This window comes from Pseudopipra pipra, chromosome 1 (assembly GCF_036250125.1).
Source record: "Pseudopipra pipra isolate bDixPip1 chromosome 1, bDixPip1.hap1, whole genome shotgun sequence".
NCBI lineage: Eukaryota > Metazoa > Chordata > Aves > Passeriformes > Pipridae > Pseudopipra > Pseudopipra pipra.
This window is the reverse complement of record NC_087549.1, coordinates 37,627,349-37,650,850: the sequence shown is the minus strand read 5'-3', so window position 1 is coordinate 37,650,850 and position 23,502 is coordinate 37,627,349. Positions and strand designations below refer to the sequence as shown.

Sequence of the window (23,502 nt, the reverse complement as noted above, 5' to 3'; positions counted from 1 at the left end):
TTCTGAACAGATTCTTAGCTTTAGAGGATGTCTGTTGACATTCTGTGTGGAAAAATATGGGTTTTGCAATCAAAACAAAATACTGCTTCAAAAGATCTGTAGACGTAGGTACTTAGAAAGTCAAATACAGTAAAAAATAAATATAAAGTATTTCAACTGAGCCAAAACAAATATGTTTCTGGCTTACAGAATCTTTTTAGATTTTTCTAAGTGTAATCTCGTGTACGGTAGAACATGAGCAGCTTCCATCTCCATCCCTGGTATCAGCATCAAGAGCTGCATGATAAAGAACTGAGAAAACAATGCACATCTCAGCAATATTACACTTTATTCTTCAACAGTGCTGTCTTTCAGAATCTGGTATTTTAAGTAAGTAGTTACAACTACTATAACAATTGGGTTTGCTTTAACATATTCACAAGCTGTCTTAGCTGGATACAGTAAATGTACCTTATGGCTGACCCCCCTAACCTCAGCCTCTGTACTTTTATTGACCCTTTGATGTCTCACTATGCAGTTCAGCTCTAACTTGAAACTGAAGATACAGAGAAAGTAAAGTGGAGCTTGCAGTACATAATCATTTAAACATCTAAGATATTATAGAGGTAATTTCTCTGTGAAAAACATTCTATGAAGGATTACAAGGAAAATGTGTGATTCCAGAATTAAATTAAATTAGGTACTAAACTACAGGTAATGGCATTTTTATTCTTATCCTGCCTGCAGAGAATACATTCTTACTGCAGCCTGGAAGACAACTGCCTTCATTGTTGTTTTCCACTCTACAGCAGAATTGATATAGACTTATTTACTTGATTTAGAGGCTAGCTCTGCTCTGCTTCATTTTCCTCAAAAAACAGTGTGCTTGGGAATCAACACTCAGCTTCTGGCAGCTGAGATATAAGACAACAGCTTAGACTGCAAAGACAAAAAGGAGAATGAACTGTAAATCTCCTTGAAAATGCTTTTCGAGGCAGAATTGTGTTTTGGAAGATTCTTGTTGTTGCTGTTTACTTAAAGAAAGCTGAAAACAAACCCACTACGGGCTTGGAATTGAAAAAGTCTTAAGGACTCAAGTGCTGGTAATCACTGAATGGATTTTTGTAAAGGTAGCCTCTTTAACCATCTGAATCAACTCTGGAAAGCCTGAGATAATTGCAGTTTAGGAAGGAGCATTTTACAAAAACGTGGCTTTTGTTTGATCTGTTGAGAATGAGATACTTCAAACAAGCACAGATGAAGGAGAGGGAAGAGCAGACTCTCTGCAAAGCTGGCATTTGTGAGCTGTCTCCTACTGTAACTACAAATGTTCCATCTCAGTCCCCACAGTGAAATCTTTCTCCAGGAGGTACTTCTCACAACATAGCTTCCAGTTTCTTCAGTTAGGAAAGTAGAACTGACCTGATCTCCACGCCTGCTCTTTAGTCTTTAGGGAAGTCAGAAATTCTAGCCCTACTCCAAGGGGGAATTGCTTCTGAGATGCCCAGTCTCCTTGTCTAGTTCTTCATTCCATGTTTCAGACTGCCATGACTGAGATCCTCTATACACATGGTGGTTTGCTTCACTTATGAGGAGTGGTTCTGTCAGAAATGGACACTAGTGTGCTGACGTTACTTTTTCTATTAAATTTCCATGTGACAAGGCAATCTGTGTGCCCTACTCATCCTGCTTTACCACATATGGAACCACTTACCATTTCCTCCCAACACCTCGTAAGTCAATGTTCTGAAGTACACCCTGTCAGACTGCCAATGAAACAGGTGTTTTAGAGGCACATGGCTAAGCACCCTTGGATATTCACGTACTTTTATGTGCCCAGAAGACACTAAGGATGACCTAGGCCTGTTCACACTGAAATTCAGGATCAAGTTCTAACCAGTGAAGAGGCAAATCCACAATGTTAACAGTTGCATTTCTACTGAGTAAAAGCATTTAGTTTAGGTTTTGTAGAATGTTTTTATCACTTCCTGTATTCAAATCCTGAACACTGCATTCTTCTGTCTCAGTTACGTGCTTACTGAAGAACAGAACACACAAAATAAAGAATTTGCATGTTTTCTACAAACATTTCTTCTATATGAGGTGTAAAAGCGTTACTCTTTTACATGCCTCCGTGACACCTCCGAAGAACATGAACCTGCTTCCTTCCCATTGCACAGAATGCCATGAACCTCTGAGTGCTTTATTTCACAGACTACATAAATTTTGCACAATTCCCACTCCAGCTCCATATGCTAGTTACTATTTCTGTGCTTTAGGAGGTCTTGATTCTGAATGAGGTAGACTAAAGGACTAGAGACCTCGCCGTTCAATACAAAACCAGCTAACTCTGACAATGAATATGGCAGAACGACAGCTCCTTGTTGCATCATTATTTAAAATCTCTGCACTGAGTGGCTTAGACAATGTATTTGTTCTGGGCTTCACTGAACCGCAAAGCACATTATTCACTAAAGTTCCATTTTTTTTAAATATAGAGAAAAGGAGCATGAGCAAGTTTTTTTTCAATAATTTCTGCCCTATACTGGCCTGATAGGAAGGAGTTTTCTATTTTCTCCCACTGCATTTCAGCGGTGTACGTGCATGGACAAGGTATCTCACAAAAACAGTCAAATCAGTTCTTTCTGGGCTGGGCTGTATATTTCAATGTGAGACAAGCGAGGATGATAAAAATCACAAAAGAAGGACAGGCATATGCAAAAAGGCTACTGCAGGGTGCAGCTTTCCATACAAACTCCTTTACACTGAGGTCAATAATAAAACTCCAAGAACCAAATTTGCAAGCCCTTATTCTCCAAGGAAGAGTTGCCTGCCCATTTTATCCAGATCTCACAGAATGACCCATGAAGGAAAAATGCTTTCTGATAGAATTGAGGACTCACGTCAAAGAAAATTACTTCCAGTGAGGAAAAAGCATTGTATTCCAGGAAAGCACATCTGGATGCTGCAGTCCTGCCTTGCTATTTTGCTATTCATATAACCTATTATGCCTTTGACAAAATTGTTATTTCTCCTTTGTTTCAAAATAAGAAAATGTGAAAATACATAGATGCGATGATGTACTATAATTGCAATTTTATTCATTTTTTTTCCCCCTTATGACCCGTGGTTTGTTAAGCTAATCAATATTGTTATGTTAATTACAGAAAATGAGAATGGGAATGAGTATCTTGTCTCCAACATATGAATTAATTTCATCAGAGGAAGGAAATAAAATCTTTTCTGTACTAGATTGTTATTCTTTATTTACTTGTTATTGACACTCAGAACCTGATTATTTTATGGCCTGAAAAATGAAAATAGAAAGCCTTGAATTTGTCTCTTACCAGCTATAACCACAGATGGTACTAGTATTTATATAAATCACTTGAAGTTTCATAAGCTGCGTTCATTAGTATCGCACAGAAGAAAGTTCTACAAGTTAATGACAAATGTAAAAATAACGTGTTTAAACCCATTAGAAGTGCATTTGCACTGAAATATATGCTTTAATACTACAAGCTGGCTTAATAAAATAAATGCCTTTACCAGCTTTCCATGGATGAATCAAAATGTATATCCTATATACATCCTCTTATTTTCCATAGGCAAAAGCCCTTGCATTTCTAATTTCTGCTGCACAACCTGCTCTAGATGGACCTGCTTTAGCAGGGCATTTGGACTAGATGATCTCCAGAGGTCCATTCCAACCCCAATTATTCTGTGATTCTGCAATTAAGTGAAATCTGTCATATGCACTCATGCCCACATGCACAAAAGAGGCCAGATATTTCATTGCAGTGAAAATGCTAATTGCAATTTAAAATCTTGGATTTTTAGGCTATAGCAAAATATTCTGACCCACCAAAATCTTATTTTGGGTATCCTGGAGACCTTGCAGTACCTTTCAAACTTTGAATCCCAGAATCACCACCTCTCACTTGTCCCCATATTTATTTTTAATTGACATCTGAAAGCGCTGCCTGATGCAAGTTAATTTTTTATCCCACCCTGGCAAAAATTCTTCATGTTCTTAATAATTGTCTTTCCTGTACAACCTTACCTTTAATGTTGCAATCATAACTACTAGTGGGGAGTTTTTTTCTAATTGATGCTTATCTATGACAAATACAAAGCACTGTGGATCATACTGGCATAAGTCTGCTCCAATCTATCACTCTGCTCCAGTGCCACATCTTACCTGCATACTGCATCAGTGGGAAGGAAAAGCTCCTCCATGACTTGTGTGCCCTTTGTCACTGCAATATTCTTGTTGGATTTGGTTTATACCTATCAAAGTAACGCAGCAACACAAACCAGGTACCCCTCACCTAAAAAAGGTCAAGGCTGTGAATCATAGTCTTTTCTCCAGGCACTATGGGTCACTCTTTTCCCGAGGCACAACATTTTTTTCAGGAGTTTTATCCCCTTTGCACCATATTCTAACATGGTGTTTTATTGTGGTAAATTAATACATAGTAATACTAACTCAAGTTACATTTCCCTAATTAATTCCTTGCTGTCTCCCATCACATGTGGATGGCCTGAACTGTGCCCTCCTCTGTGCACTGACTGGATTAAAAAGAAATAGAGACTACAGAATCTACAACTAGCAATATCATACTATGTCTCAGTGTAACAGCTGTGGACTTTGTACCTCTGATTAAGTCCTCTTATTTATCCATATCATACCTGAACAATTAGCTCCCAAGTTACAAAATACACACTCTCTTTAAAAGTTATTCTGAATCTAATAATGCCAACAGAATGCTACTACCTACTCAGTAGTAAGCAGCCACAAGATTTACCTCTTTATAAACAAATAAATAACAGATTTATGATGGGATACATTTAAGTTGTAGCTACCATACAAATAGCTTATTGGGAGCTATTGCTTTTATCCTATGATCAGACCCAGAATTCAATTTCCATATGAAAATAAACACTGCCAATTTCAAACTGTTAAAGTTTGTAAAATACTGTGCTGGCATCACTAGCAAAATTTTAGATTATTAAAGCTAAAATAATTTAAATCTGAATTTATCACCTTTTATACTTTTTTTCCCTTCTGTTTGTACATTTTTCAGGACAGGCGATAAAAATAAATGTATTCAGCTTCAGGGATTCTAGAGAGTTTCACTTAAATTAAACCCACAGTCCTCCAGCTGGGATTCACAGACTGTGGGAGTATATTCATCAGGAGTTTTAATTGTTTTTACCAGGATTATTTGTAGACAGATTTGAAATGTTTTCTGTAGAAAGGCTCACGAGTGTGAGATATAATGTAAGAAAAAAAAAAACCAAACACTTTAAAATACATATGTGTGAAATTAAATTTAAATAGGTAGTTTCCATTTGACATTTATCATAAAAATGAATATAAAAAGAGCAAGGTAAATTAAATATAGTTCAATGCAATATAGCTAGCCAGTACTATGTTAACATTTTTCATTCTCCAGGACATAGTGTCTCCCTATGCTTTTTTGTTCCTTTAACACCAAAAAGCAGTGATATTTGAAAGCTTACAATTACGAAGAATTTAATTTCTTTGCCAATTGACTTCTTTCTTCTTCTTGCGCTTAAATAAAGAATTATTTTAAATGCAGATGATAAATGATAACAAGGTTTTTCATCTCTGACCTTTGCGTTGCTTTCAGTGACTCAAAAGGTTTAACCTTTACTTGAAAAGCCATGTACTGATCTAATGGGATCTTTAAGGAGAACAGATATAACGTTCTGATATATATATATTTGCACGCTATAACCTTTAGCTCATAACCATATTCCAAGGTCACTTTAAGCACAGCCGTTACCTGCACTTGGGACACAGTCAAAGGGTAGCGAAATAGTATCCAGGTGACACCTTCACTGCAGGGTGGAATGGTTAGAGAGCCCTCATACACCCAGTAGTCACGCAGCAGAGGATCTGAAATTAAAACAAAGATGGAATTTTAATGAAATTGAAATTAATTGTGTCTTTCAATTATGATCGCTTATGATAGCCATGGGCCTGCTCAAATGATGAAGTTAGTATGCAGTAAGCTAAGGTGTGAATTTATAACCTGTCAAGCACTGTCCACTGCTTTCTCATATGAATGTATATAAGCTTGTTGTCATTATATTACAGTAACTTTCCACTGCAGACAAGTATTTTAAATATGAAAATGACACCTTAGAGATGTGAAAAATAACGTGCACAACTCTTTAAACTAACACAGCAAATAAGTAATATCGTGAGAAAGAACTCCTGTTAATGTCAGAACCTACAATAGCCATCCAATTTTGAAGGCAGAGAAGTAGAAGTGATGGAATTTTAACTGACTTTTACATTTAGGGTACATCTCAAGGATGAATTTATTTCATTTTGTAGAAAAAAGTCAGTGAAAGTTCAGCTCAAGAAAAACTTTACAGTTTGCAATTCTGGTGACATATTTTTTGAGATGCACTGGTGCCTTCTAGCTTTGGAAAAATGAGTTTAATTTTACAGGGAAGGGGAAATCATGGTTTATTTTAGAATTTTTTAAGTTTATAAATTTATTTATAGTTTTATAAATAACTATTAGAATAAACAGTTGTCTATGAAGGAAATGTACGATATTTTGTCCAAGCGGAGTTTTGACTCTACATATAACACATATGCTTTTAACTATTTTAATTACTTTAATTATTTTAATTTTAATTTCTCATGGATTCCAATCACACTGCATTTCATAAGGCTTTCCTTTGCTGCTGTAGCCCAAACAGCCTAAGAAGTATGGAGAGGAAACTGTCTGACTGCAAAAGAGGGGACAAGAAACAAACCTAGAGAGGAACTGGAGACAAAAGGTGCTTAATCATGGCATGGAGAGCTAAGGGGAAGATAGAATGGGAGATGGGAAACATAAACTTGCTTGGTTGAACTAACCTGTTTTTTCACTATTAGGTCAGAGGAATATCAGTGGAATTAAATCTTGCTAATGAAGCCTGTGATTGTCAGTGAATGGATTTTGTTTTATTGGTGTAATTTTCTTTCTCAGTTAGGGAATTACATAGCAAATCCACTGACAGTAAGTTGCATTATCAAACACTCAAAAGTTAAGAACTGCAAGAATTAATTCAGCCCATCCTGTGCATGCATTGTGACACTGTCTTGTTACATGATCATGTATGTCTTTTCTGGAGAATCTATCATTTACTTCCAAAGACGGATGACTTTGTTTTAAAAAGCATCTAATAACACTTGGATTTCTCCGTACAGTATTTTCTACTTGGTCTTCTTTCTCCCATGCTCCTCAAATCCTGCATGTTAGAAGGACCATATTTTCTCATTTTTCATATTTCTAGTGCACTCATTTCTTCAGTGCCTGAGTGTTTAAGTGAATTAATTTATCCTTCCCCATCTCTGTGTGGTGAGGAAGGATGTATTACCCCCACACTTTAAAGCTGGGGAACTGAGGCACAGAGAAGTTAAGGTCAAATGCATCTATTCATTTGAGGTGTTCAATATGACATGCTTAGAACCTGATTTCTCTGAGTAGTTAATTTTCTATAGCACTTAATACAGTCAGAGCACTGCTCCCATTGACTTCTCTTGGAGGTGTAAGCACTCAGCACTTCTGCAAATCAGACCCCATGATCTCAAGTCGGGCACCTAGAAAATGAGGAACACATAGTTAGAGATGACCTGTGGAAATTTTGGGTTATGTGACTTGATCAACATCAAATAGGAACTGTGAGGCAGGGGTCCTGTAAAAATAAATTCCAGTCATGCACTTAGGTGATGTTTTATAATTTACATGTGTGAAGAGGCACAGGCAGCCTTAATTCCTGCAATTCCTAATTGCTGAGCACTTCTCTTTGCAACATAGACACTATTGTTTTGATATAATTAATATATTTTAATGTAGTCCTGGGCTATTTTGAAAAATTAAAGATCTTGCCACTATAACACAGAATTTATCTCAGATGGATTCCTCAATTTTTAGAAACATTTGTTTTTAGAAATGCATTTTTTTAAGTCACATTTCTCACTGATATTCTTTAACTGTTAGTTATATGAGTTTGAATTTGCCTCCCTTTGTCACTACTTTTTCTATGCCATGCAACTCTCACTGCATTACGCCATTGTCTTTTGACACTGCCAAAAAAATACCTTGTTATGTGGGTAGCCTTACACTTCCTATTTTATGCCCAAGTAGAGAAAGGAGTTCATACTGCTGCCTCTCTAGGTGGGATGATAAATCCTCAAGAAAACTAGCCACAGTGTTGCTGGCAGTGCAGACTATGGTATTATATCTCACTCACATGACAAAGGTGTATATTTACAGTAAAATCCGATGGACTTCATCCCTATCCCTGTTAGCACCACCAGGTGCATTACCACCTTATGGGGGACACTCTCAGGCTTGCAACTTAGGCTAAGCTTTAGCTCAAGATTGTCTCAGCCTCTCCAATTAGCTAGTAATCCACACACGCAAAGTAAACAAAGGCACCTACCTGGTAATAAAGAGTTGGGATTAAAACAGGGTATTGTTTTGGACTTTCCCTGAAAAAATGAACACAAATCAATTTCATCTCTAGTTTCTTATTAAAATGCTGATGAATGGAGAAGTAAAACACTTTCTGTCTTCTTACAACATTAAGCCCTGCACTCCTGTGCAAAGCAACCTTATTAAGAGTTCCCATTTAATTATCATTGCATTTGTCCTTGCAGCTACACAAACACATATTTTTATTCTATTTTATATTTTATTTCTAAGGTTATCTCAGGAATTTGTTAACTTTCTGTCTTTAGTACCTGGGCTTCTTCCAGGCCCCAGCCTTGAAATTCTCTATACAAAATTCAGGGGTTCCATACAAATTAATTTAAAAAACCTAGGGCCAAAGTGAGCTTTTTCTTAACTAATGTGGATAACATTTAATAAAGTAAAGCAGGTTCCACATATTTAATGCAAAAAAATTTTATGTATACCAAAGTATGTTTGATGCTGACCCTCTAAAAATCATCATTATAACATACTTCATACAACGAAGGCTGTCCTCTCAGTAATGAAACTACAGAGTTCCATACAGTACTGTTTTCTCTGACACCTTCATAAGCAATGAGTTTGCAGTATTAAACATCATGACTGAAGTTTACTATATATTAGTTGACTAAAAGTTATTTTATTTTCTAATTTTTCTACACTTCAACATCCACTGAAGTGAATAGCTAATTTCTTCAGACCAAAGAAAAACATGTCATCAATACATCTCAAAATTCTTTTAAAATCAAAGGTATGTATGATTACTTTTGTTACAGATCATGAAGCAGAGAGATGAAAGTAACTTGCCCAAGGTCATTTAAGATAGCAACATTCTGGATATCTTCTCAGTCCTGCTAGGATTAGCATCTCTCCTTCAGGATCCCCACACATAATCCACCTGACAAGTCAGCATTGTGTTCTTGTTGATTTCCCACTGCAATTTAATATGGGTCCTCATTTCATCTATTCTTTTCCTCTACAAATTAAAACCAGATAAGTTTTGAGATACTGCTCCTGGCATCCACTAAGCATGTTGCGGTGCCTGCGTTCACGCTGACTCCATTATAATCACTGAAAAGGTAGGATTTGCAATCAGTTATTGGTATAGATCAAACTTTCTGGACACCCGAATAGAAATTAACTAGTAAGATAATGTAGTTAATGTAAAATGCTGAGCTTTTCACACAGGCCACCAAATGATGGCTCTCATGTGGTTTCACTACAGACATATCTGAAATCTTTCTCTTGGCTTCATATAGACCCTTTGCTCACTTTCTCTCTGGTCAGTGAAGGAAGCTTTTCTTCAGGCAATGTCTTACCTTGTACTGGATGTCCTGGAGAATTTCAGTTACAGCCTTTAGGCCTACATGCTCTTTTCCTATCTGAAATACAGCAAGTGAAGATGAGTTTCAGTATCTTGCTATTTCAGAAACTGTGAGGCAAAACAGAGGTCAACCAGACCAGTAAGTTCTATAGTTGTTTTTAGATAGGCTACACAAACTTCTGTTAACCAAATACACTGATACACGGCAACTTCAAACAATTAAATCATTACAAAACCACCAGTCAAAAGTAAACAAGGTTTAAATACTTTAAAGCAGAGACAGCAACTCACAGAAAAAGAGTCACAGTTAAGTCCACTAAGTCTTGACTAACCCTGTTTTGCAGCATACACTCTATGTGGAGTCAAAATCATGGAGTATTATGACATATAAATGCCAAGGATACAGTTTGTCCTTACCAGCTTTTGTCAGAAAAGTATACAGAAAGGAACAGAGTGAACAAGCATGACAGACACTTTTTGAATTTGTTCCCACAGCGTTGCAAATCTGGCCCAAGGTATCTATGAAGCTCGGGGGAGTTTTTTCCTGCCTTCAGAGCACAGAATGGCAGATTCCCTCCCTCATGACATCTCTGGGATCCTGCCAGTGAAAGCTGGGCTCCCAGCAGGCTGCAGCACTGCCTTTACCAAACACCTTTAAGGCACAGAAGATGGGGCTCTCAAAAGAAACACATTGTTGAAATAAGAGATTCTAATTTTACATGAACGTAGTTCACCCTGCACACTGAATTCAGCTGCTTCTGACCTAAATAACCCATTCCAGGACCCAAGCTTTTACCTTCAGAACAACATTGTCAAAATTGGAAGACACAGAATGGCCTTCCACTTGACTTCTCTGTCAACATGCACGCATATGAGGTGAGGAAATAAGCCATGAGGAAGTAAGAACATGAGAGCTAGACCTGAAAAATTTGTTTGCTCTTTGTTTCTCTTGGAATCGAATGACATAGTAGTCACTGGAAGGAAACAATTGAATGTCAACAAAAGGTACTTTGTTATTTCTATGAATTTAACAGGATTTTCTTTTGTTTGAGAACAGAATTTCAATTGAAAACCTTCAAAGCAGGTAACAGATATTGAAGTCACTTCAAAGATGCTGTTTCTAAATTAATAATCCCCAAGGGCTGTCACTTATATCAGTGAAAATATTTTCACTGGCCTTAAAATGATGTATCTGAGAAGTGTGGTGCAAAATTATATTTTCATGCCTTTACCGGGAAAAAATGGTCACTGAATTTCCTCTCCCTGATCCTTTAATAAAGAGCATAAATATTATTTTCTTCTGGTCAATTGTAATTATGTGATGCCTTTCTTGGCTAATGAAAAAGCCTTTTGGAATGCTTAAGAACACTGATGAAGGTGAGAGACCAGAAATGGAAAATGTATCATTGAAGTTTCAGATTTATTTAAGAACTTATATATAACTTTCTGACTAACTCGAAGGTTACCTCTGCTGGAATGAGAAGGTGACTTATATAAGCAATTATCACACAGCCCTCTAGGATACAAAACTGAAATCTTTATAACTTCCATTTTTAGCAGTTCTATCTGAGTGTTGAGGCAATAACCAACATACCTTCAAATTCAGAGGTAAAGCTCAAAGGCATTCATAAACTCATTATGAAATACGACAAATTACTAATATTAATGTGAAAGAAAATCCATTTGATCTAAGCATGAACTCTAAACCTCTTCCTCCAAACCCATTTAAATGAAACAGTTTGCCATTCCTCACGAAGAAGATGAGAATCTGGTATTTGAGGACTAAAACAGAAAATCTTTATAGGGTGCAGACCTTGAAAAACCTTCAACAGCAATTAGATTATGGCGTTAACTTCCCAGCTTTCATTACACCTTGTTCCCAGGAAGCTTTAAGCCTCCTCATTGCAGGCTTTTCTGAGGGTCTGTGGCAAGACTTGTTAGCACTCTCAGCCTCTGAAGAAGTAATATGACTACCCGAACAGTAGGTCTGGCCAGAAACGGAAAAAAACACATTGCAAAGATAGTGAAGCACTTGTACATCTTGACAGCCTCAAGGAATGGAGATTGGATGTCTACTTATGGCCAACTATATATTATCTCTTCTTTAACTAACATAATTCCAATATCCTGTTTAAACAAGAATTACTTGGCACATCCATAGAAGACGTGACTGAGAAGTATCTTTTGAATAGAATACTAGCAGTCATACATTGTTTTATTTTATGAAATCATTACAAATTAAATAAAATGGAAAGGACCTCATTATCCTCAGACAAATGACAGTGCTTCATAACAAGTGTAACCCAGGAAACTTACCTGCACAAACAAAGCAATAATAGCTATGCCGTGCTTCTTCCCTACTGCCTCGTCGATGCTGCTGTACAGTGTAGAGTTCCAGTGCATTAGATGAAGCTAAAACAAAGCAGTGCAAATAGACCAATAGAGAAATATGTTTTGCAATAAAAAACCACCAGCAATTAACATCAATTAACAAAACTTTAGCATGTGCATGACTATACATATGTGCATGCCCATGGTTGTGCACGTATAGATAAGTGCATTACTATTATAAATATAAGGAACACCAAGAAAAAAACATCAGCTGCAGATAAAGTGATGCATAGCCACTTACCAAATATATACAGCAAAGGTGTGAATGATTGTACTAATTATGATTTACCAACTCACTCACTTTGAATACTGAAATAACATCAGCTATTGAAGCCCACCAACACGGCCTCTCAACCATCCCACTGTCTCCCAAGGTAGGAGAATTATTATGCACAGAGGCTGTCCAAACACCCGTTAGACTGACTGACTCTACCATCTTAACATCATGCCTCCCGAGATGAGTCACTCAAACGTCAGTAGTAAGAGTGGAAGTGATTTTGGGAAAAGTTAAATGTAGAGAAAGTCAAGCAGAGAAAAGTGGCTGGAGGACCACCTTAGGACAGCCATGAAAGAAAGGGATGGTAAAGAGGAAAATATGAGCCCTCGACTGCCTTCTTCCACAGGGCAGCAGGGCCTGCAGGAGTCAATGCATGAAACCATGGCAGGCACTACATATCGGATAACAAACACAAAGTCTGTTCTGGTGAAGTGTCATAGCACGATGTGGGAAGTGGCGTTTGAGCAAAGTGCTGGAAGACAGATTATCAGGTTGTTGGAAAGGGGGGAAAGAAGGTAGGGGAAGGAAGATGGGGGGTAAAGAGAAAAGTGTCACAGAGTGACAGTTGGGGGGGAAGGAGGGAGGGAGGGAGGAAGGAAGGAAAGAAGGAAGGAAGCAAAGAAGGAAGGAAGGAAGGAAGGGCACTATCTGCTGAAAGATAACATACATTTCGAACATGAGTTTTTCCAGAAATAATGCTAAAATGTAACCTTTGTGACTAGGTTTGATAACACTGTAGAACTTGAACATCCTAAGCAGAGCAGCTTTGAAGTTTATCTGTCAACTTTTGCACATTTCACAGAGATAAAACAGCTAAGAAAATACAAACTCTTAGACTTACTTCCTGTTGTAAAATCATTATTAATATTTTGCTCAGTCATGTGTCTAAAGAAGTTAAAATGTCACCCTGATATCCAACGTTGTTTCCACCTTCAGCAAAATTAGTTTTTAAAACAGATAATATGTCTTCCTATTTTGTGTTTTATTTCTTCACAATAACAGCCTCTGTGAAATGCTTACTGCCCCTTGAACAACAGGAGTTCACTCAGGCATTTCAGCATCCCAGAAGATGAGTTCTTCAAGCAATCACTCTCCATTTAGTTAATCTCCAATAAGAATTTTAGGCACTGCTCTTGATGATTATCATTTCAAAAGTAAATACAAACATTTAAATGAACATACTGTAAATTGATTTAAATTCCAGATTATCATCCAAATAATTCTATTCATTCTGATCAAAATTGTTTGCTGCAGCAAAAACATTCAACATTTTTCTTAAGAAATATAGTAATTCATTTGCACATGAGGACACTAATACAAATAATCTACTTGCCCATGGCTACAAAACTTGTAGATTTACAAATGGTCCCTGTTAGAACTAAGCTATTTATTGCCCATGGATTTACTTTGTGTTGTGCATTTTATCATGTATAAAAAGCTTTGTTACACATTTGATTTGTCTTTGGATTTTAAAGGAACAAAACCAGAGGATAAAATAATATTTCAGCCTCTAAGGCTCCCTTTGGAAGGCACAGAGCCACCACCACCCGAGAAGATAAAGCCAAAGCACTCCACTTTTCCACAGATGAGCCTGGCATTTGCACCAGCTCCTCACTAGAGGGAGATCACACAATCTCACAGTCCTCACCAAAATCCTGACATTAAGAAGGAAATGTGAAAGAAAAAGTTTGGAGTGACTGCAGCAGGGATGGCAGCGTCCTTGGTGCAGCGAGAACAGCGCTGCATGGCACGTGGCACAAAGCTTGTCCTTTGGTGGCTGGAACAACAGCACCAAGGGCAATGGCCAAACCTAAAGAGACCATGACTTTGCCTGTGTCAACAGGTGGGTCTTGGCTGGAGCTGCTGTGGCATTCAATGTGTTGTACTCCTTTGGAGGTGAAGTCTAATCTTATATCTGTCGGCATTTTGACAGCAGCAGGCTTTTTATTAAGATCTGAAAGGAAAATATTGAGTCCAAGAAAGGGGAAAATGAGCAAGCACTTCAAACCGTACAAGCAATGACTCCAATTTATCCAGAAACATATTTTTGTCCTGTTTTAGGCAGCAGGCTCATCAGGGTAGGGACTTTCCTATGATAAGGCTGTATCATGTAGAAAAATTACACCAAAACCTCTGTGTAATGCTGTAATGCGTTAAGAGTTATAGAATTAGCCCGTTCAACAGCCTGACAGGAAGATATGATACAAAATACACTCATGTGATGCATGAGAGAAGAACCATAGTACAAGAGTAACTTTACATCTCTGCATCCTCTCCAAGCCTCCTTCCTTTCCACTAGCTCAACAGAGATCAGAATGGTCTACTCAAAAAAAAAAACAAAAAGACAACAGCAAAAAAACCCACCACCATAACACCAACCCCACTTGACTACAAGGAAGAACTTCTTTCCTGTGCATGTGACCACACACTGGAACAGATTGCCCAGGGAAATTGTGGAGTCTGGATATATTCAAGAACTGTCTGAATGCAAACCTGTGCAATGTGCTCTAGGATGACTCTGCTTGAGCAGGGAGATTGGACCAGGTGACCCACTGTGGTCCCCTCAGCCTTACCCATTCTGTGATTTTGTGATATCACAAAGACGAAAAAGGGATGTATTTAAAGCTAATGACACCCCTAGACTAGGTTCAGGTTTAATAATCAGCATTACTAAAGGTACTGAAGGATAGGGAGTCAGCACTTTCTGGTCCAAAGGTTTCTGTAACTTTGAGGTTCTGCTCAAGGATGTTTAAATTCCATAGTAGGATCCTTGGAAAAAGAATCATCATTTTGTACTGGATTGCTAAAGCCCGAAGTAGAATGAACTTCTGATCTGTGTTTAAGATGCTACTGTGTTACTTCTTTAAAGGTGGTGACAATTACAGTGGATTAGTGATATATTTTTTACACAGGAGGTTGCAAACTTGCTGTCACAGACACTGTGGTGCCAAACACTGTCAGCAGGTTCATAAATGAGCTAGACAAATTATGGACAAGTCAAAAAGAGACACTAAAGAAAACAGGTAGAGAGTACTCCTAGTCCTATGATGGTAAATGAACAGGGAATAAACCAAAAAGCCATCAGGCTCATGTACTTTTCCTACACAGCATCCCTTGTTAACCCTGCTAACAACAGCACACTGGATGGACTGTTCACCTGATACAGCAGGGAATTTATTCTGTTCTCATGTCCTAAATCAAGGTGATATTCAGAATTAGCTATTCACAGAAAACATTCTGTCATTAGGGATTTACAAACCTAAATTAGACAGGCAACCTAAAGGAAAATAATAATCAATACCATAATATTTCCTAACAACAGGCCTATAGGCCTCATATCTTTTGTTTTAACTCTATAAGGCCATGCATGCACACTAAAATAAATAGATGCAGACATGCACTTAAAAAACTGGAAATCAAATCAACTTATTTCTTCTACAAGGTAGGAAAAATGTAATTCAGAGGGGGGCTGGGGAAGTACATGAAAAAATTATTCAGAAAGTGAAGTAGCAAGGAAGTAGTAAGTGAGTGTTTGTAGTAAAGTGTTTTTTCCCAGTCATGTTTTATCCTGTATATTTTTGGTTCTCTGAAGCAGTTCTGACTCTTGTGTGCTCTTTTTTATTTCTAATATGACATCAGATATAAACATCAGATGACAGATTTTTAGAAAGATGGCAAAAAGTCTATAAACATTACAAAATTCGAACTCTTGAGAGTACAGTCCACGAATAATATGGTCTGTAACTCTTTTCAATATTTAGTGGAATCAAATATTCAGAGAGGAAAGACCCCAGTGGTTTCACAAACCTTGAAACTCTCAATATGATATAATGCCCATGCACATAGACAACTTCATATCCATGCATCTGTGTCTTACAACTAGGGATAATCACAGAGGCTATTAGATTAATGTTCTGTATTTTAATAACCTTCACTTACAGACTGATTTGAGATAGCTGCACAAAAAGTGCACACTCATAAGGGGTGCCAGTCCCTGATATGAACACAACCATGAGGGTTTTTTTAAACAATCAGCTGCAGTGCATTGACAGCTTACCATTGTGTGGTTCTCATTCAGAGTACAAAGAAGCCGCACATGTCAGTATGGCAGGAGAGGCTGTGCTCGAATTGTTAGCTAATGTTTTGATACTTGGTAGTTATGATGGTTATACACAACCAAAATCTGTCAGCTATATGGTTACTGATTATCAGTGGCTGGCTTGACATACCAGAGAGTATATTTTTCAAAATAATAAGAAAGGTGTGAGAAAGTCCTTAGCACTCAAAAAATACATTTTTCTCATGGAAAAAAAATGATTTGGAGCCTTTTAGCACTCCAGCTGTAAATCAAAGAATTGTAGCAGTGACTTCTTTAAAATCAGATAAAAACTCAATGAAGGCAAATCATAATAAAGTACTAATAAAGTTGATCTGTTCTGTGAACAGCTCAAGAGACTCTCCTTCACAGGGAAGATTACGAAGTTATTCTGGGTAGCAGAGCAAACTCCTTCAAAGTATTATTCTGTATGAAACAAATTCTGAGAAACTTCTCAATTTTCATCCAGTTCCCACTCAACAAAAAGACTATTGATCCCAATCCTTACTTACAAAAAGCTGACAGACATTAATAACAGGCCTATCATAAGACAAGACTTTCTCAAAACTGAGTAAGGCCCTGATATTCTGTCTTTAAAATCAATAAACAAATGAAAACACTACCCTTAAAACCACTCCTTTCTCTACCACACCTTTTATGTCAATATAAAAAGGCCTGGGATGGTAGATATTTATACAAAATCAGAGTCCCTGGGCTGACAGATTCTGGCAGGAATCAAAGTCACTTTATATGACCTAGCACATTTATCAGTTCTGGAAGCCAGCGTGTCTCAATAAAAAACACCATTACAAAAACATATTTTTCCCCTGTCTGGGGCACTGACTGCTCTGTCGAAATCTGCAGGGTCCTAAGTTCACTGAGAGCAAAAATGATCTTCTAAGTTCTGTTGCTGACCTTATTTTATTCCCAGCTCACACATAAAACATATAATGACAGGATAACTTATGTCAGAAGTCACCTCTGAAGTTCAACCCTTTCACAGCAGCACCAATTTCAAAGTTAGCTACTAATTCAAAGTCAGATCAGGTTGTTCAGGTCCTTGTCCCACTAAGCTTTGCATATCCCAACAATGTAGATTCCACAACCCTTCTAGATATCATTTTCTGTGTTTGCCCTCCTCCATAACGAAGATTTTTTTCCTCCTCGTACCTAATCAGAATCTCTGCTGTTGCAACTTGTGTCCCTTGCCTCTAGTCCTTTCACACTTCCCAGGAGTCTCTGTTCAGGAGCCCAGGCACAAATTGCCTATGATAACTAGAGCAACATCTCTTGACTGACTCCTGAATGATATCTCTTCCTGAAACTGCCTCAGTGAATGACCATGTTTCACCTAAGCTTACTTTCAGATAAGCTTTCCTGACTCTTACAATGTCAGTAAAGTTGCTACTAGCTCTGTCTCTTGCTGCAACATGCTAGTGCGCACCTGCCACCCAAACACCAGACCAAACATAAGACAGGCTAATGCTTCACTGGAAAATACACTCTGAAACAAATCACAACTCATCTTCTGTTATGATGTATCTGATTAATGGTAAGGGGAGAAGAAGGACTCTACTCCAACATTTCTGCACTCTTACATGATCTTAATGTCACAAATTTGATATAAACCCACACAATCTGGAATGTCTTGTTACCATAAAAAGCAGCTCATATGCTGTAACTCCTTTCTTTATGAATACTTATTGTTAAACTACTGAAACCCTAACTTACTATTGGCATTCCTAAAAAACACTGTTCAATGTACTGTGTTTCCACTGGCTAAGTCAGGCAGTTTGGAACAGAGCACCAAGTTCACGCTCCATGGGAGTCAAGGGGAAATGTGCCAACAGCAGAAATCCTCCTGACCTTCCTGGCACTAGAAACAGGCCCTATGGGGGACTTATGCCTGATAAAACCATTGGCAGCTGAGGCAGCAGGAGGCAGCATGAAACACCTGCCTAAACTGGGTGTAGGTCCTGCCTCAATCCAATTGGCAACCACAGCCCATATTACAAGAGCTTGCGACATGGGGGATTCTTCTGTTCATAGGTTCCTGTTTGTGCTCTAAGCACAGTAGAAGACCATAATTTTTAAATAATTCCTCTTCAGATCTATTAAACTATTAGAATATCAGATTATGACACAATCATCAATAGGCTTGCTTGAATCTATGCTGCTGTTGCAATCGCCCACTGCATTTTTTCCACTCTTTACACTCTTTACTGAGAAGCTAATTATTACCAAAGCTTCTTTCTTCAATGAATGCTGCATCATGTGTAAATTAATTTTTTGGAAACCTTTGTTCCTTGGTCAGAACTAGATTATACAGCTATTTCTTGCTATCTGTGTAAGTAGCAATTACAAGCTCCAGAAAAGTCTGCTTAATCTCCTAATATTACAGGAGAGAAGGCATCTCTCTGCAAATCTCTCAAGGATGAGAGATTTGCTATTGCTCTCCTATCTTCCCAACTCTTATTTCAATTCATACAGGCTGTACATCAAAATACTAATATTTAATTAAATACTGCATCACCATATCTTAATCAGAGTTGCACCTAAAACACGTCAGTCTGGAAATTTTGAGCATGCTGGGTTTTGTCATATTTCTGTCACTGCTGAGAGAGTGGAGCTGAAATTCTGTTTTGATTCCACATAAACACCATCTCAGGGATAAGTGAATACCACTAAGGTAAATTAAAGCAGTAGAATTGCTCTGCTAAAGACTGTAGAGATAAGAAATGTTCTCCTGGACTCACCCAAGTTCGTCAAAGATCAGCATATTCCAGTTTCATTCACAACATGCCATAAAAGTGGAGAAGGGAACAGTACAAATGACAAACTGTGGCTACCCAACTAGGGCCAGCATGAAGTCTTTTTCCTGGTTTGAGAGGGATGAAATGAAGCTGAGGACTTATACTAGTAATAACAGAAGGCAACACAGCCTAGTTATACAATAATTATGTCTAATTTCAACAGCACAAATATTGCATAACCAACATTATAGGAGGACAAAATGTGGAAAAATTGTCTTGCCATTTTACATGTGCACAAGAATTTATGAGGTGATACTTGACTTGGCAATGAATTGTTTCAGGAAGCAATTGACTAAGCTGTTGGCAGTGACCATAACATACAGTAATTAAGTTCCAAATCCTCACAAGGAGACTGAACCAAGGATATGACCAGGGCACACAGCTTTAAGAAAAGTGATTTAAAAACCAGAAAGTTAGTTATTAACAGCCTGAAGGAGAGGTTTAGGAAAATAAAGTTAATGGAATTGATACAGAGGTTGTTTGAAAATGTCTTAGGAGAAGTGAGGGTATGTGTACATACTCCATGCCACAAAAAAAGAGAAACAAAAGCCCATAAAGTAACAAAGTCTTCATGGTTAAACATTACAGTTCAGTCAACGTAAATAAGCTTCCTTCAAAAATGCAAATGAAAATAAAGAAAATTACTAGATCATGAAGCCCAGGCAAAATCAAAGAGAAGAGGATGAAATGTTGCCAAGGGAGTTAAGTTATAGATCGGTGTGCTTGGTTTATGTTTCCAGTCTTCAATTTTTCAAGGCTTCTCTTGTGGATAGGTGCCAAAATGCCATTGGGCCTATCTTTGAAAGCAACACTAATTTCACCATAAAAGACACAACTGAAAGCAGATCCAAGAAACACAGATGACAACACTGTTAGCATTAAACCTCTCCTGATTGATATAATGTAGGAGAAGGGAAACAAAATCTTCTACTGAACTTCTGCTTGTTACAATTTATTTAAAGAGTTAAAGATTGAGCAGATCTAGTCTGCGGATTAATGGTCAGGCTCCAAGTATTTTCAGAACAAGATGACATTCCCTGAACAAAGAAGTCTGTAATCTAAGATCGGAGAAATTAGGTGCAAGCAAATCATGCTGGAGCAGAGTACAAGGTATCCTGGAGACACAGTACAAACCTTTGCAGTCATGGTGTGAGATACTACACGTCTCGGGTCAAAAGCTAAATTCACAGCTAAAACATGCTGAACAAATGCTTGAATAGGACATCAGCGTAGTCCAGAATCCTTCCTGACTGTTGCTCTGCTCTCTGTTAATATCTCTGAAAGAGGGCAGAATTTCTGTAAATAAAATTATTTTTGTTAGATCATAAAAGGAAGGATTGCAAAGACACCTTCCAAAGACACTCTCTTAACAAAAAAGTCATCCTAATGACAGCAGAAGTATTCTAGGCAATTGTGAGGCAAACCTTCAGATGTGGTACTGAAAAGGTAAAGAATAGTGGAACTACTGCATCTCAGGAAACACTCCCACAGTTGCTGTGGCAAATCACTTGTGCTAAAGAATTATCTACATTGCAAAATAATATAAACATTACAACATCTAATATTAAACAGGAATCTGTGTTCCCTTTGAAAAGTCTAATCACATGCAGCATCCTCACTTCATATTATACCAAGAACTACTAGTCCATTAAAAAAATGAAATTAACAGCAGGAAATAGTGACATATATGGAAAAACTCAAAAGACAACAGCTACAAACAGTAATCTAAAAAGAAAAGTAACAGGAACCATAAAAAATGTAACTGGGGGCTCTTTCTGTTCTGGCAAAAGAAGCCAAAAGGTTTATGGAGGGGGGGAATAATTTAAACAATTAAAAAAATAAAAACAGGTCAAATCTCATGTCCCTTTTCTAATGAGATGGACTAACTCTTCAAAGAGAGGCTTTCTTCCTACCAAAAAGAAGGGGACATGGGGAGGATGACACAAGGCCAAAAACCCCAGCACTTCTCTCAGCACTCACAAACATGGGCATAAATTATCTTCATGGTTAATGCAACCACAACATCAATATTTTCACACATCTCCTCATTGGCCCACAGAAGCTGCTGACAGGTAACATTCACTTCCCTATTTTTTAGGAAAATCATTGGCAAAAATGTCAGAGAGTGTAGGGGAAATTGTCATTTGTGTGTATTTATTTTTTCTTCGTGTTTCAAAGCACAAGCACAGTTTATGTCTACTGGCACACTCAGGAGATTAAAGGAAAGCAGGAATTAATCAAAATTAACATTTTTCCAACTGTAATAAATGTATACAGGATAAGAAAAGGAATGAAAAAAGTAAAATATCCTTGTTTCTAGATTGCTGACTTTCAATATCAACCAAATAGTAAGAAATTAAAAAGTTACACAATTATTAATGTCAGATTCACAGGTCAGGCTCTTCACTGTGCCAAGTTTCTTGCTCGTGTGTGAAGCAAGGAGCACCACAGAGCAGGATATTGTTCCCTGATAGTCTGGTCCCAGCAAACATGTAGGCTGAAGTGCCCTGGGTCTGCCTTTACCGGTGCTAACAGGAACAAATATACTTTCTTTTTCCTTCCCTTGAACTACGAAGACCAGGAAGGAAAAAGCAAGGGTTTTGGTGAAGGACTCTCCAGCTTGCTTTCAGTCTGGTTCTTGCCAACTCGAGTGGGCATATGTGTGTGTCTGCATGTGCTTTACAGCTGCACAGTTACTTAGAGCGAAGCTTGGGATAAGGACTGGACCTTGATGGATAGTTGATGATATTACAGACTAAAAATGCCATCAAGAAGACAGAAAACATAAAGTGCTATGGGTTAACTATTTAATTCTGAAAGTGTTATTTATATGACTAAGCATTTAATAAAAGCATGTCCAATTCCAAAATGTTGCCTGCAATCTGTTGGCTTGAATTTAAAACCAGACTGTTCACGTGTAGAAGGAATAAAATAATCAGTTTGATTCTCAGTGATAGATTCTCTAATGAAGGCAGAATAGAAAACACTCCTTCCCTGTCAATGCATTAAGTTCTATGAATAACTAATTTGAATCCCACAGTTCTCTGTGTTACAAGGCAAAGGTGTCTCTTAGGAGATGAGAATCTGCAGCTGCATATTATCTTCTTAGATCATAACCTTGACTGTTATCCAGTGAGCAGTTGCTCTTCCATAGTACACTCCTCTAAGAAACTCACTCAGGATTTTTTCCTGTAATGTTGGGTAAGCTTCTTTTGAAATAATAAACTTCGCTATGCCTCTCCAACAGTTTTCTCTTGAATTTCAAGTTCACAGATTGCATAATAGTGTTATGCTTTTCTCCTCTCCCACAGTTCCATAAACTCCACAAATTTTGCTAAACTTTAGCTGCTCCCCAGTTCAGTTCATTATGTGGCTTAATGCTGGGACAGCAAAAAGGCAGGAATGACCAGTATCACATTGACAACAGTGTGTTCTATGGAGTAGGGCATCAGATATCTCTGTGGTTAAATTGCTGAACTGGGATTTACAACCTAAATTAGTTATTCTGGTACTACAATGTCTGAAAGTCTTACTAGCATTCAAGCATCTAGGAATCCTGAGACAGTTCTCTGTCAGTTCTGGAAAAAGCATCACATGTGACTATAGCCAAACAATTTAATGCCTTTGAACTTGTTTTCTACCAGTTCGTTGGCAATAGCAGAACTTGTCTCCCCCAGACTGATGTGTTAAGGATTATATTATATGTGCTTATGAAGCACTTGGGCATAACAGCAAATACATGGAAGCCTTCAAAGGTTTTCAGTTCTTAGGTGTGGTGGTTTGAAACCCCCAAGAATCTAACTTCAAGCCCTAGGTTCAAGTTCTTGCAGAACTAAACCAATAAGCTCAGATTAGATGGAATATGGAGCCCAGAGAAGGGGAGTAACTCCTCATTTTCTTCTCATTCTCTTTTCCTTCACCTCCAACTTCTCTCCACCTGCAAAATTTTCCCTTAGAAGAATTTGTCCTATTCTGCTCAGTCATTTCTAGTTTGAAAAATTTATTTCTTCAATGAATGCTGAAATTCTCCATCCTGATAGAAGTAGATGATTGCAATTGCCACCTCAAAACAGTTTTAGATGCATATGAGCCCAATTCTCCACACAAAACTCACTGTA

The 23,502-nt window shown here is 37.7% G+C and overlaps 1 protein-coding gene across 4 annotated transcripts in view; it reads right to left on the bottom strand.

Moving 5' to 3' along the window:
• Positions 1–23,502, bottom strand: part of CA8 (carbonic anhydrase 8) — a 64,828-nt gene that overhangs the window by 30,005 nt on the left and 11,321 nt on the right. For all 4 annotated transcript variants that reach the window (XR_010430100.1, XM_064652363.1, XM_064652348.1 and 1 more), the window contains exons 4-7: positions 12,124–12,219; positions 9,803–9,865; positions 8,455–8,503; positions 5,793–5,905 (exon numbers count right to left, since the gene is read on the bottom strand). Coding sequence is in view for 3 of the 4 variants with exons in the window: in XM_064652363.1 (XP_064508433.1) it covers positions 5,793–5,905; positions 8,455–8,503; positions 9,803–9,865; positions 12,124–12,219 (321 nt within the window). In the remaining variant the exon portion in view is untranslated. The remainder of the gene's footprint in view (positions 1–5,792; positions 5,906–8,454; positions 8,504–9,802; positions 9,866–12,123; positions 12,220–23,502) is intronic.